Source organism: Dasypus novemcinctus, chromosome 1 (assembly GCF_030445035.2).
Source record: "Dasypus novemcinctus isolate mDasNov1 chromosome 1, mDasNov1.1.hap2, whole genome shotgun sequence".
Lineage (NCBI taxonomy): Eukaryota > Metazoa > Chordata > Mammalia > Cingulata > Dasypodidae > Dasypus > Dasypus novemcinctus.
In genome coordinates, this window is record NC_080673.1 from 129462041 (window position 1) to 129478435 (window position 16395).

At 37.4% G+C, this 16395-nt stretch overlaps 1 protein-coding gene across 1 annotated transcript in view; it reads left to right on the top strand.

Moving 5' to 3' along the window:
- NUP54 (nucleoporin 54) overlaps positions 1 to 16395 on the top strand; it is a 54903-nt gene that overhangs the window by 14191 nt on the left and 24317 nt on the right. The window contains exons 4-8 of the mRNA XM_004472581.5: positions 3749 to 3975; positions 6200 to 6387; positions 8242 to 8438; positions 9954 to 10008; positions 10454 to 10547. Coding sequence (XP_004472638.1) covers positions 3749 to 3975; positions 6200 to 6387; positions 8242 to 8438; positions 9954 to 10008; positions 10454 to 10547 — 761 coding nt within the window. The remainder of the gene's footprint in view (positions 1 to 3748; positions 3976 to 6199; positions 6388 to 8241; positions 8439 to 9953; positions 10009 to 10453; positions 10548 to 16395) is intronic.

Here is a 16395-nt window from a genome sequence, read left to right on the forward strand (position 1 = left end):
GGATCTTGTAACACTCTAAATCTTCACAACTGGAAGAGAACTTAAATATTATCTAGTACAGTGTTAAAACTCAAGTCATTTTGGTACTGTCTTCATGATTTTTCCCTTAGTTACATACCATTTGTATTATTGTTAAATACCTTTCTTTAAATCAGTTTACTTTTTTTTTTTAAGATTTATTTATTTATATCTCTCCCTTCCCCTCCCCTCCCCCCAGGTTGTCTGCTCTTTGTGTCCATTCGCTGTGTGTTCTTCTGTGTCTACTTCTATTCTTGTCAGTGGCCCGGGAATCTATGTCTCTTTTTTTGTTGTGTCGTCTTGCTGCTTCAGCCCTCCGTGTGTGCGGCGCCACTCCTGGGCAGGCTGGACTTCTTTTGCGCTGGGCAGCTCTCCTTACGGGGTGCACTCCTTGTGCGTTTGCGGAGGGCACCCTTCGCCAGGGACACCCCTGTGTGGCATGGCACTCCCTGAGCACATCAGTACTGTGCATGGGCCAGCTCCACACGGGTTGAGGTCCTGGGTTTGAACTGCCGACCTCCCATGTGGTAGTTGAATGCTCTATCCATTGAGCCAAGTCTGCTTCCCATAAATCAGTTTACTTTTAAACATTTAATGCAGTTATTTTATATGTTGTAAATATATTTATTAGAGAAGGTATGAATTTATAGAACAATCATGCAGATGTGCAGAATTCCCATATACCTCTCCACCAACACATTACATTGTTGTGGAACATTTGTTACAGATTATCAGACTATTAACCATTAACTATTTGTTACAGATTATCAGACTATTACCATTAACTATGGTGTATAGTGTACATTTGGTATATATATATATATATTTTTAAGTTAGGCTAGTAATTTATTAAGGTAGGGCAGGAAGAGAAATGGGAGAAAATAACAGATCACGGGTCCCAGGTAGAGAGGATGGGGCTGAAGAGTGATAAAATGGGCTGATTTACAAACTGCAGTTTCCCTTTGTAGATTATAAATGCCCAGGTTTTACTTACATGGTAATCATGGCAGGGGGAAAATAGCGAGAGCAGGGTGCAGAAGGCAGGAACAGGTACTGGGACAGGGCGAAGGCAAGAGGATACCTCCCTTTTTTTTTTTAATTTTTAATTTTTTTCCACGCGTACAATCAGTGGCTTTTAGTATAATCACAATGTTATGCACTCATCATCACAAAAAATTTTAAACTACTTTATTACTCCAAAAAGAAAAACTCCATATCCCTTAATAGTCACCTCTTAATCCTGCTGTCCTTCCCCAGCCCTACTAACCACTGATCTAATTCCATCTTTATAAATTTATTTATATTTATATTTTATATAAATGGAATCACACAATATGTAGTACTGTGCCTGGTTTCTTTCACTTAGCGTAATATTTGTTTGTTTTGCCTGATATAAACATTGTGTAACAGTATATAAAACATTTTTCAGTTTCAAAGAAAAACTCTTACATATGCAATATTGCTCATTCATATTTCACACGAGGTTTTACTATGCTATACATTTCCATATTACATTTTTAACTTTTCCTTTTAGTAATATACTGACCTTTGACTTTCCCTTTCAAACACTGCCATACCCATATAATAGCACTGCTAGTTACAAACCTTATGTAGTGCTTTCACCTTCTTTATTCATTTCCAAAGATTAATGCAGAACCTTTTTACCAATTCTGTACCAGTTAACCCTCAGTTTTCCATTCTCATCTCATTCTACTTTCTGGTGACCCTTATTCTAGTTAGTAATTCCATGAGTTTACATAATGTATTTAATTCATGGTAGTATGTATAGTGTTTGTCCTTTTGTGTCTGGCTTGCTTCACTCAGCATAATGTCCTCCATGTTTATCCATGTTGCCATATGCTTCACAACTTCATTTCTTCTTACAGCTAAACTCCTATATTAAAGAAGAAATCTAAAATTAAAGATCTAACTGAACAACTAGAGAAACTAGAAAAAGACCAGCAAACTACTCCCAAAGCAAGCAGAAGGGAAGAAATAATAAAGATTAGAGCAGAAATAAATGAAATTGACAACAACAACAAAAAATCGAGAAAATCATCGAAGCTAAAAGCTGGTTCTTTGAGATCAATAAAATAAATGCACTTATTTTAAAAGAAATGTTTATATTGCTGTAAATGGAAAACCAGTATCATTTGCCGTAAATAAATGATAATCAAAATTAAGTACAAAGAAAATATAATGGTGTCAGTAAATTCTAGGTTCTGAGCTTTGACATCTCCCTTTATTAAAAAGTGGTATAAGCAATTATTACATGGCATTAAAGGCATACTAGCACCAAACTGGACTTTTTTTCTTGATATAATCAGATAATTGAAATAATTTTTTATGTGAATTGGTAATAAATGACTCAGCTGTCCATTGCTTGGCAGCTGTGTAATACCAGGTACTAGTGGTACTTAACTTTTCTCACACTGGAGAAATATTAATGTAATCTAATAACTTTGCCCTACTTTCTGTTATAGAAATTATAGCCTAGATAGATTAAGTGACATGCCTAAATCTATATAGCCAGCTAAAGTTTTAGCCTAGAATTCTGATGGTTAATCCATTTGTTCTTTTCACTATGTATTTCTTTATAATATATAATGAGAGAAGAAAAATTATGAAGCTTGATTAAGATTATTTCTTGTATATTCCCCAATTTATATTTATTATATAATTTTAACAGCAATAAATGTTTTTTTTTTGTTTTTAATTCTGCAACTTTAATAATACAAACTGTACTTTTCCAGGTCCAAAAACTTCCCCCTCATTTTTTTTTTTTTTTTTTTTGGCATAGGTCTAGTATTGAGGGTCCGATTCGTGTTCTGGTAATAGAATTAATTGTATTAAAAAGACATTAAAAAAGCAGGATTAACATTATAAGGTTTTGTCATAGTGTGTTAGTTTCCTATTGCAGCTGAAACAAACACCAACTTAAAAACCACAAAAATTTATTATAGCTTGAGATCAGAAATTCACAAGTGGTTTGACTGGTTTATAAATCAGGGTGTTGGTAAGGCTATATTACTCTGGAGACCCTAGTGGACAATCTGTTCCCTTTTCCAGCTTCTAGAGGCTTCCTGCACTTCTTTGCTTGTGGTGCCTTCTTCCCTCTTCAAAAACAGCAGCATAACATCTTCAAATCTCACACTGGGGGTGCAGATGTGGCTAAAGCAGTTGAGTGCCTGCCTCCCACATGGGAGGTCCTGCGTTCTAGTGCCTTCTAAAGAAGACAGACAGCAAGCAGAAACAGAGCTTGTGCAAAACCAAGCACTCAACAAGCAAAAACAACAAAAAACAAGCAGGAAACAGATGTGACTCAAGCAGTTGAGTGTCCGCCTCCCACATGGGAGGTCCTGGGTTTGGTTCCTAGTGTGTCCTAAAGAGAAAAAAGCAGACAAGGAGCACGGAGCAAAAAAAAAAAAAAGCAAACAGATGAGGAGCCATCTTGCAGGGGTGGGAATCTCACACTGACTCTGACCCTGTGCCTTCCTTTTCCACTTTTAAAAACCCTTATGATTGTATTGGACCACCTGGATAATCTAGGACAATTTCTATATATCAGGATCCTTATTTTAATCATATCTGCAAAGTCCCTTTTGTCATGTGTCATTCACAGATTCTGGGGATTAGGATACAAATGCTTTGGGGAACCATTATTTTGCCAAGAATTTGAACTAAGTTTTTTTTTTTTTTTTTAAATACTAATTTTTTGATACATTTTTAGCATTAGGTGGTCTCTTCAATCAACCTACACAAGCTCCTACCCAGTCCAACCAACTTATAAATACAGCAAGTGCCCTTTCTGCTCCAACATTATTGGGAGATGAGAGAGACGCTATTTTGGCAAAATGGAATCAACTGCAGGCCTTTTGGGGAACAGGAAAAGGATATTTCAACACTAACACTCAACCAGTGGAATTCACACAAGAAAATCCCTTTTGCCGATTTAAGGTATTATACTTGCTTTTGATCTTTTGAAAAGTAGAGGAAGGGGGAGGGAGGAGCATATGGTATTTAGATTAAAATAGTGAGAAAACAATTGACTTGGTTCTTTAGTACTCCTTAAACACAGTATGATTATGCATTAATTAAATATAAAATTAAAGTAATTTCTTACGTATGCGATTGAACGTGTGTGTGATATTTACCTCAGTTATAAATATCACTGAGGCGAAACTGTTAAAAAAAAAGAGGATTTGACTGCATAGACCCTATAAAGGAAAGACCCCAAACTAGAATTTAGGAGTATTCACCTAATGTTCAGGAAAGTCCCCCCTAATCAGCAGATGAGAATATCTGCTCTGCTTAGTATATATAACCTGTTGACACTCTTAGAGCTGGATTCCAAGATCATTAAGGCCATATAGTCCATTTTCTTTGTTCTGAATCCATGTGTACCAAACAAACGTCTCATTTGAATTTGAGTTCTTAGAGACTCTATTCATCAGCTAGTGATAGTATTGGCAGTATATTATTATTTTTTAAAACTTTTTCTTTTTAGATGCTTTCAGACATACAGGACAGTTACCCAAATAATACAACCACATACAGAGAGCTCCAACAGCCTGTATGTCATCTCTCTCTCTCTGTCCATCTGTCCTCTGTTCAACTATCAGTCCATTCTCTGAACAGTTGAATATAGGTTGTATCCTTTCTGCTTCTTAAACACTATTACTGCCATGTACATTTACTAAGAACAAGGGTGTTCACTTATGTAACCACCTTAAGTGCAGTTATCAAGTTTAAGAAATTTAACATTGATATAAAACTTAGTCTATTTTTCAATTTTTTATATGCCCCAATAATGTCCCATTTTGAGCCTTTTCTCTTCCCTTGTTAGATCCCATCCAGCATCATGTATTACATTTAATTGTCATTGTCTCTGTAGTTCTTCCTTTTTTAAAAATTGTGGGTGGCAGTGTATTTTTCATAGCAGATTAATGTATTGCAATGCCAGTTTATACTGAAGCTGCTTATGAGTTTTGTTGGCCTTTGTGAGTCTCTGGAGGCTAATCAATGTGTATATAACCTGTCTTTAGAGCTGCAAAGATGATCATACCCTTGGACATGGTTAAACAACAGAAAGTGGCTAGCCTATCTTGTTCAAGAACATCTTTATTTTATCACTCTGACCAAAAAAAAGATTATCTTTTGAGTTCATATAATTGAAATTTTAATACTTTTCTAAAGTTACTAAGAGGTGTAAAATAGCAGATTTAGGTTGAAATACAGCAATTTACAAACATATTCTTTTTTTCAAAAGATTGAGGTATAGCACACATGCTAAAATGCATAATGTATAATAATCTTAGAGTTCATTTAAATTCCTTTTGAAAAGTTGTGTGATAAGTGTCTTTGACATGGTGATGAGAGATAAAAAAGTCTTCTATCTAAAAGAGTAATTCTTTAGAAAAAAATGGTTGACCGTAATTGATATAATGTAATAAATATCTGTTTCATAAAGATTTGTAGAATATGAAATCATAAAATGATTTACACACTCTTGATAGTATTTGTAAATTGACAATTCAATTATTGTATCTTAAAAGTGTTTATTTGTAAATCATTTCTTTAGTTACCTAAAACCTAGTTTAAGATTCCAGGAGTCAGCTATAAAGTGAAAATTAATTTTGGTCTTTGGTTTTTGCAGTCATCGTAATAATGACATGAAGAATTTCAACAATGTTCAGAAACACTCAGCAATGTACATCAAAGTTTCTTGGGGGAGAATGCTCTTTATATATTCTCTGAGGAGATTTTTTTTTTCTCTTTCCCCTCACCCCCCCCCCCCCCCCACCCCACGTTGTCTTATCTCTGTCCATTCGCTGTGTTTTCTGTGACCGCTTCTATCCTTACCAGCGGCACCGGGAATTGAGGAGATTTTAATTGCACTGTATAAGTTTGTATAAGTTTATGTTCTCCTATAGATATGTTATTGTTTCTTTTTTATAATTTTGCCACCTCTAGAGGACAGTGGTGGGAAGAATCATTTTCCCTTTGTTCCAGACATTAAGCTGTTTTACCTGTTATAGCTGACATTAAGCTATTAATATTAAACACTTGATTGAAAATTTGTATATATATTTTTTATTGAAGTATATCATTCATACATGAACACACATAAACAATAAGTTTTGTATATATTTTTGATAGTGTTTATTTTGTCATAATACAGGCAGTAGGTTACAGTTGTATGCCTAATAATAAAGATGAAGATGGATTGGTGGTTTTAGTTTTCAACAAGAAAGAAACAGATATTCGAAGCCAGCAACAGCAGTTGGTAGAATCATTGCATAAAGTTTTGGGAGGAAACCAGACCCTTTCTGTAAATATAGAGGGTATTAAAACATTGCCAGATGATCAGTAAGTATACAATAATTATTTGTTTTTATATACCTTGATCCAAAGAGAGTGATCAATAGTGTTTTTGTTGCTGAGGCACCAGTTAAATCTCAGAACAGAATGCATTATCTCTCAACTAGTGCTTATTCAGTATTTATAGAAACATTTGTGTTAAAGCTTTTTTTCTTAATTTTGGATTTCTTAATTTATTTGATGCTAATAATTCCTTAGATTTTTCATTCAGGAAAAGAAATGTTTTATTCAGTAGGGAACATTTATTATGCCTCTGTGCAAATCAAGAGCCACAAAGATGTTATTGGTAAGTTTTGGGAGCTAGATTAATTACTCTTCATGTTCGTAAATGGGTAAATATGATACGTTTTCTTCCCTTATTCCATGTATAATTTTTCAGTCTTAATTGGCAAGACATTTATTCTAGGGCATTTAGAGTTCGAAGAATTATTATTAATGAGCTATAATGACTGAAACCAGATTTTATTTCTTGGTCTTTGTGGTGGTTTGAAGCTCTTTGCACCACAGAAAAACATGTTATTAAATCTAATCAAGTTCCTGTGGTTGTGAACCCATTGTAAGTAGGAAGTTCTGATGAGGTACCTTCAGTTAAGGTGTGGCCCACCTCAGTTAGGTTGGGTCTCAATCCTATTATTAGAGTCCCTTGTAAGTGGAATGAAATTCAGACAAAGAGAAAGCCACAGAGGAAGCAGCCATAAGCTGAACATCAGTGGAACCCAGAAGAGAAGGGAGAAACCAGGAAATGCTGCCACATGCCTTGCCATGTATATTAGTCAACCAAAGGGGTACTGATGCAAAATACCAGAAATCTGTTGTCTTTTATAAAGGTTATTTATTTGGGGTATAAGCTTATAGTTACCAGGCCATAACACATAAGTTACTTCCCTCACCAAAGTCTGTTGCTACATGTTGGGACAAGATGGCTGCCAACATCTGCCAAGAGTTCAGGCTTCTTGGGTTCCCCTCTTCCTGGGCCTCCATTTCACTCTGGGCTCAACTCCTCTGCTCTCTCCACAAGGGCAGCTGTAGACGGTCAGGCAAACTGCTCTGGCTCTGTCTCTCTCCCCAGGGCTTCTGCCATGTCTAGGAGCCATCTGTATTCCCCTGTGTTCTTCTTTGTGTTCATTTCCTGGGCTCCAGCTCAGAACTCCCAACTTGTTCTTTGCCTACCGCTGAGGCCCAATCAAAGTCCTAATCCTAATTTAATCAATTAAAAGTGATACTTCTGACAGACCAGTGTACAAACATAATCCAAAAACTATTTTTGGAATTCATAAACAATGCCAGACTGCTACACCAAGCTTAAGGACCAAGGATTGCCAGCAGCCAGCTCCAGAGTGCCAGTCTTCAGGGAGAGAACATTGCCTTGGTGATGCCTTGTTTTTGGGCATTTTCCTAACCTCAACACCATGAGCTAATTTAGTCTCTTGTTTAAGACAAACAATATTATTGGTATTTGCTTGAGCAGCCTAGGACGCTGAGACACTAATAGTCTTAATTGCTATGAAGAAACCCATTAACCTCAACAGTCCAAAGTTATTCTTGATTATAAGAAAAATTAATAATAAATCACATTTACGTAGAATTTTGCAATTGAGCAGACCCTAAATAATACCTTATTTACTTATCTCATTTAATTTTATCATTTCAGTCGATTTACCAGTGACTATAACATTAACAAAAGGTTTTTTCCCCAAGATACACGAAAATACGTTTTAACAAACTCTAGAACAACTATTTCTGAATTCACATTTGAACCCTTCCAAAATCACATGCTGTGTTGATATTTGTGGCTATGGATTTTGTGCTCAATATTTTATAACTTGGATATTTTCCCCCCAGGACAGAAGTTGTCATTTATGTTGTTGAACGTTCACCAAATGGTACTTCAAGAAGAGTTCCCACTACAACATTGTATGCTCATTTTGAACAAGCTAATATAAAAACACAGTTGCAGCAACTTGGTGTAACCCTTTCTATGACTAGAACAGAACTTTCTCCGGCACAGATCAAACAGCTTTTACAGAATCCCCCTGCTGGTATGTTTCTAGAGTCAGAGAATTGAGAAAATTAAAGAGTTAGAAATAAATGCTTCACCTAATTTGGGTGATGTTGATTTATTATTAATGTGAACAAAACCATTGTCAGCTTATCACATGTCAGCTTATTTGGTACATAGTTTTGGATCTTTTTATTGTATTCATTATGTCACTTAATTTTTTAATTATATGTTAAACTTGGAAAATGATGAACGAAAGAAAAATAACCCATAGACTATTTACCCAAATGGACTTCATTTTTAATATTTTGATTTTTTTTCTAGTTTATCTCATTTTAACTGAGTATTCAAGTGAATCTTTTTTTAAAAAAGATTTATTTATTTATTTCTCTCCCCTCCCCCACCCCAGTTGTTTTTTTCTCTGTGTCTATTTGCTACCTGTTCTTTGTGGGCTTCTGTTGTTGTCAGCTGCATGGAAATCTGTGGTTCTTTTTGTTGCGTCATCTTGTGTCAGCTCTCCGTGTGTGCGGCACCATTCCTGGGCAGGCTGCACTTTCTTTTGCACTGGGCGGCTCTCCTTACGGGGTGCACTCCTTGTGCGTGGGGCTCTCCTACGTGGAGGACACCCCTGTGTGGCATGGCACTTTTGCGTGCTTTAGCACTGCGCATGGGCCAGCTCCACACGAATCAAGGAGGCCCGGGGTTTGAACCGTGGACCTCCCATGTGGTAGACAGATGCCCTAACCACTGGGCCAAGTCCACTTCCCTCAAGTGAATCTTAAATGTGCTCTCATTGTAAAAGATTTTAGATAGCATAAATAGATTGACTGTGACTGATTCCTTTAACCACCTTTTGCTAGAACTATTATTTTATTGTATTTTATTAGTCCTTTATCTGTGATTTTAAAAACAAGCTTAAGTACCTGTAGGTCCTTCAAAAAGGGATAATGCCGTCTACATTTATTTTAACATGCCTTTCGACTTACAGTATTTCTTAGTGCTTTCCATGACAATCCATGAAGGTAAACCTTATTCTTTTTAAATACTACATAGTAGTCTATGGATGTGCCATAATTTCTTAACACCAAGTTGTTTCTACCTTTTCATTATTATAAACTATGATTAATATCCTTGTAAGTGTATCTAAGAATACTTGGTTACCTATTTCTTTAGAGCTCTAGTAATGAAATTTTTGAGTCAAAGATTTTGTATACTTTATTTATTATTAATGTTGCCAATTGCTCTTCAAAGTAAGTTCTCCCAGTTTATATTCATAACAGAAATGTGTGAGATTACTCATTTTGCTTCATTTTTGCCAACAGTGAGGATTATAGTCTTTTTTTATTTTTGCCATTCTGATGGCAAGAAACTAATAATTAACATTTTAATTTGCATTTCCCTGATTACTAGTAAAGTTGAGGTCTTTTCATATGTTTATTAGCTACTTGTTTGAATTTTTTGTGGATTACCTATTCATATCCTTTGCCTATTCTGAGTTTTGTGCCTTTCCCATGTAAATATTATGAAAGTAAAAAACATTTTTTCTTTGTTATAGGTGTTGATCCTATTATCTGGGAACAAGCCAAAGTGGATAACCCTGATTCTGAAAAGTAAGTGTATTTTAGTATTGTTTCTATTTGATATAAGAACTGTTATGTGCTACTAGGGAAGAAAATAAATGCAAGATAGTAATTATTATTATAATTGGGACAAGTTCATTTTCAGTTCATTTCTTTTTGGAAATTGTTGCCTATGGTAAGGCAGCGTAATGTGGTACAAACAATGCTGGGAATAAAGAAATCTGAATACCAGTTCCTTTATTGCTTTTAATTTAATAATACAATTTTTTGACTGGACTATATGTCCTTATCTGTACAATAGGGAGGTATAAAATCTCTGGTGTATCATTGCTGATTTCATAATCAGATCTGCTTTGGAACCCTAAAAATTTAATGTGAAATTACATGAATGTTTTTATTAAGAAAATCTTAACTTCTATTATATTTTATAGTAATAGGTTTAAGATCTGAAAATTGACTACTTGCATTTCTTCAGGTTAATTCCTGTACCAATGGTGGGTTTCAGAGAACTTCTTCGAAGACTGAAGGTTCAAGATCAGATGACTAAGCAACATCAGACCAGACTAGATGTAAGGATTAACTTTCCGATGTCTGGGGATAATAAAAGAGATTATCGACATTTGATTCTTTTTACTCTTGTGGTCTTATAAGGAAACAATATAGGGTACACTGTAAATTAGCAATTACAGTTTTATACAACTGCCTTCTTTATGACAGAGCCCCCCAAATCATGTAATTCAGATTTATTTTAGTGAGTTTAGAATTTTCAATTGTTGGCTTAAATTAGACTGCTGTTTCCAATTGTAGCCAGAGAATGTATATTATTTTCTTTACTAAATGCTTTTATTTATGAGGCCTTATAAAAATGAATGGTATAATTATAATTCTTTGTGTTGTGATAATATAATTATTTGTACTCACAGGCTGATGAAGCAGAATTATTGAATTATTAAATCTACTTAATATTCATTTTAGTTTACAAAGTAGAAGTTTATAATAAACTATTTAAAAGGTCTTAAAGGTTACCTCCAAGTTCTCTTGGAAGTATTTCTTAGTATAATACTAAGAAGTGTTTCTTAGAAATATGGAATTTCTGATAAGATATTCATTCAGACTCTGAGTAATGAAAATCTTACCATTTTATGAAGCAACCCATTTTATTGTTGGTACAAATTCTCTTAATTACATTGGTCCACTGACTGCATTTCTGTAATTTATACCCATTTTGTCTGGCATTGCTTTGTGAGTAATCACTGTGCTTCCTCTGATAGCTCTATATCATCCTCATTTGAACATCATGACTGTTCTTCTTTTTAGTTTTTTCTTCTTAGGCGAATGATTCCTAACCTGTTTTCTTATGTCACATGATTGCCAGACTCTTCATACATTGGGCTGGGCACACCAAATTTATCAGCATCACCCTTTTTTTCTTTTTTTTTAAATTAGTACTTTTAGGTTTTCAGAAAAGTTATGCATAAAATAGAGTTCCCATATACCACCGTGTTACCAACACCTTGCATTCGTGTGGTATATTTGTTATAATTCATGAAAGATTATTCATCAACATCACTATTAAAATGAATTACCCAGAGTACTCTTAAGTGGTGTGTGACCAAAGTTCTTCAATTGTCCTTTTACTTCTCTTTGTCTAAACACTGATCTTCTGTTACTGAAGGTTCGGATTTCATTATCTTCCATAAAATACTATTGACTGCTGAAGAACTTGTTTTTGTGTGATGTAAACTAATTGTCATTTTACTGGCCTTTTCTTTTGGTTATTTTTCCTTTGCTTTTTTTGGAGCATTCAATACTCTCTACTTCATTCATTCATATAACAAGCATTTATTTACCTAGTATATGTAGGTTATCTTTCTAAGCATGTTATAGATACAGAGATGAATAAAACAGAACCTGGCCTTTAAGCTCACAGTCTAGTAGGAAAAAATTTGTGTAAAGAGATTAGAGTACAGATAATTAATTATAGGTCTTAGATAAATAAATAGAAAGCCTAGGGAAGCAGATGTGGCTCAGGCAGTTGGGTATCCTCCTACCACATGAGAGGTCTGGGGTTCAGATCCCCGTGCCTCCTAAGGAAGACCAACAAGACAGCAAGCTGATGCAAAGGGCTGGCACGGTGAGCTGACACAATGAGCTGATGCAACGAGATGACACAAGGTGAAGACACAATAAGAGACACAAGGAGGGAGCAGATGTGGCTTAAGCACACATCTCCTATGTGGAAGGTCCCAGGTTTGGTCCTGGGACCTCCTAAAAAAAAGAAGACGAGCAGACGCAGAGAGCAGGCAGCAAGCAGCAAGTGCAAACAATAAAGGAGAGAGAGAGAAATAAATCTTAAAAAGGAAAGAAAAGAAAGCCTAAAAGGAAGGACTGTGTCTGGGAAAGATTTCTAGAAAAGACTGTTAAGCAGGGTCTTGAAGGATGAATCTGGAATTTGCGAAGTAGGAAAGTAGGTAGGGAGGATATACAGCATTCCTGAAGAAATAACAGCAGTTTTACAAAGGCATGAAGGCATAAACCAGTTTCCTACTAGACTACTAGACTATGGGTTTGGGGGAAGCTGCAAATAATTAAAATAGATCTGTAGTTCAGGCTGTGGTGGAATAGAACAGGAAATGAAGTCAGTGTAATAGGCAGGATCCAGATTATAGAAAACCTCTTAAGCCATTAACTAAAACTTACCTTTTCTCTGTGATCAGTGGGAAAGTACTGATTGTTCATTTAGGAGGGGTGAGACTGGAGGTAGTAAGACCATTAGAAAACTAATGCATGTGTCTATCTGAGAGGATGATGTGGATATGAGAAATGTTTGAGTTAGAATCACTAGCGTCTGTGATTAAGTACAGAGTTAAGAAGAAAGAAAGTGTCTAAGGTGATTCCATACTTTTAGACTGAGATATTTGGTAGACATCAAGATAAGAATATAGATGGAAGGAAGAGAAAGGACAGATCTGTGGAGGAAATTGACAACTTTCGTTGTAGTAATACTTTTTTTTTTTTTAAGATTTATTTATTTCTCTCCCCTTCCCCCCCACCCCGGTTGTCTGTTTTCTGTGTCTATTTGCTGCGTTATCGTCTTTGTCCACTTCTGTTGTTGTCAGCGGCATGGGGAATCTGTGGTTCTTTTTGTTGTGTCATCTTGTCGTGTCAGCTCTCCATGTGTGCAACACCATTTCTGGGCAGGCTGCACTTTCTTTTGCGCTGGGCGGCTCTCCTTATGGGGCGCACTCCTCGCGCGTGGGGCTCCCCTATGCGGGGGACACCCCTGCGTGGCAGGGCACTCCTTGCACGCATCAGCACTGTGCATGGGCCAGCTGCACGTGGGTCAAGGAGGCCCGGGGTTTGAACCGTGGACCTCCCATGTGGTAGGTGGAGCCCTAACCACTGGGCCAAGTCCACCGCCTTGCTGTGGTAATACTTTTTGAGATGTCTACAGAATGTCCAGGTGGAGGCATCCAATAGGAATATCAATGTGTAGGTTTGTGAGTACTGGAGGGAGGACTAGACAAAAGAAAGATATTTGGATTCTAAGAGGATATGCACTTTACTAGGGATAGTTTATAACAAGGAGAGAACCAAGGGCCAAGTTCCAATGAACTTGTAATAGGTAGAGAGGAAGAAAACAGCCCTTACAGCAGAGTATTCAAATGATAAAAGAACTGAAAAGTGGCCATTGGATTTGACTCTTGGCCTTCCTGTCTGCTTCCCTCCCTCCCTCCTTTATTCCCTCCCTCCTTCGTTCCCTCCCTCCCTTCCCGTGTATTTTATTATTTTTTTAAGTTTTATTTATTTCTCTCCCCTTCCCTCGCCCCAGTTGTTTGTTCTTCTGTGACCGCTTCTATCCTTATCAGCGACACTGGGAATCTGTTTCTTTTTGTTGCGTCATCTTGTGTCAGCTCTCCGTGCGTGCAGGGCAATTCTTGGGTAGGCTGCACTTTCTTTCATGCTGGGCGGCTCTCCTTACGGGGTGCACTCCTTGCACGTGGGACTCCCCTATGCGGGGGACACCCCTGTATGGCACGGCACTCCTTGCACACATCAGCACTGTGCATGGACCAGCTCCACATGGGTCAAGGAGGCCCGGGGTTTGAATCGCAGACCTCCCATGTGGTAGGCAGATGCCCTATCCGTTGGGCCAAGTCTGCTTCATACTTCCAGTATATTTTATATTTCAAACCATTCCTTCTTTACAGTCTTCCTTCCTTCCAATATAGTTTATGTTTCATTCTTTCATTAGACTCTTGGGTGATTTTAGTCCCTTTGCCTTCATCCCCTAACTCCACTCAGTTTTTCCCCTCCTGCAATCTCTAATATGTTTATATGTAATAAAGATATATATATATATTTAGACATAGAGAATTATATTTGTGTTAGCCAGTGTTTTAGTTTGCCAAAGAGCTGCCAATGCAAAGTACCAGAAATATGTTGGCTTTTATCAAGGGTATTTATTTGGGATAAAAGTTCACAGTTCCAAGGCTGTGAAAAGTCCAATTCAAGGTACCATGAGCTGCTTTCTCACCCAACTCAGCTGCCACATGTTGAAGCAAAATGGTGGATGATCTCTACCTGGTCTCTGCCTTCTCCTCTGGGCTTTATCATCTCCCTGAGCTCAGCTAAGGGCAACCAGGCATAGGACTTTCCTCTTATTGGGCCTCTTCTCCCAGGCTCAGCTGCCCAGCTTTCTTCCCAATTTCAGCTACAAGCTATCAGGCAAATGGCTTATCTCTCTTGGGGGCTCAGCTGTTTGAACCTTTCCTTTCTGTCGCATGGCAGGATCAAAAATGGCAGAGCTCTCTTTTCCTGTGTCTTTCTGTGTGAGTCTTTCTCTGTGCTTCCATTTATATGAGACCCAGCCAGGAGGCACAGACTCAACTTGAGTCATACCTCACTGATACACACTAATCAAAAGCCCTCAGGAAGTGGATGTGACTCAAGCGATTAGGCTCCCGTCTACCCATATGGTTGGTCCAGGGTTTGATTCCCAGGGCCTCCTGGTGAAGGCAAGCTGGCCAAAGCGGAGAGCTGCCCATGTCAAATGTTGGACCATACAGCGAGCTGGCCCACGCGGAGTGCTGGCCCGCACAGCAAGCTGGCCTGAGCGGCGCAGCAAGATGACATAACAAAAAAAGAGACAGAGGAGAGGCAATAAGAGACGCAGCAGACCAGGGAGTTGAGGTGGTACAAGAGATTGAGCACCTCCCTCCCATTCCGGAATGTCCCAGTCTCGGAAAGCAGACACAGGAGAATGCACAGCAAATGTACAGAGAGAGCAGACAATGGGGTGGGGGTGGGGAGGAAGAGTTAAATAAATAAAAATCTTTTTTTAAGAAAAACAACTAAAGTGATCTTAGCAAGTAATCTAATCAAAGGCCCTTCTGCTGAATTTAATGCAATCAAAGAGTATCATACGCAGAGGAATAGATTCATTTACAAACATACACTTTCTCTTTTTGGGATTCATAAAATAATTTTGTACTACCACACCCAGATTCTTCAAATGTTGTTTTACTTCGCTTTGTCATTTTTTCTTTTATATATCAACTGTTGTGATAATAAATTGTAGGCATGCTATGTCTTTACCCATAGTACTTCAAAATCAGGATATTAACATAGAGGAGTTTTCTAATCTACATTTGTATTCATGTTTTGCCAGTATCCCTGTAATGTTCTCTTTTTTTTTTTAAAGATTTATTTATTTCTCCCCCCCCCCATTGTCTGCTCTTTTGTGTCCATTTGCTGTGTGTTCTTCTGTGTCTGCTTGCATTCTTGGCGGCACCAGGAATCTGTGTCTCTTATTTTGTTGCGTCGTCTTGCTGTGTCACCTCTCCGTGTGTGCAGTGCCACTCCTGGGCGGTCTGCACTTTTTTCACTTGGGGCAGCTTCTCCTTGCAGGGAGCACTCCTTGTGCATGGGGCTCACCTACGTGGGGGACACCCCTGTGTGGCACAGCCCTCCTTGCACACAGCAGTACTACACGTGGGCCAGCTCACCACATGGGTCAGGAGGCCCTGGTTTCAAACCCTGGACCTCCTATATGGTAGGTGGACACGCTTATCAGTTGAGCCACTTCTGCTTCCCTGTAATGTTCTTTATAGCTTAAGAAAAAATCAGTTTTTATTCCAATCTGGGCTCATATGTTGTATTTAGTTATAATGTCTTTTTAGTCTCCCTTAATCTGAAATAGTTCTTTAGTCTTTTGTTTTTTGTGAGTTTAACATATTTGAAGAGTATAAGTCAGTTCTTTTGCACAATATCAAATTCTGGTTTGCCTGATGTTTCTTCACAACTAGATTCAGATTATGCAGTTTTTCAAGAATACCACAGATGTATTTAGTCATTCTCTGTGTTTTTCAAGATTACGATTAGTAATATGATTAGTTATTTATCTCATCACCTCAT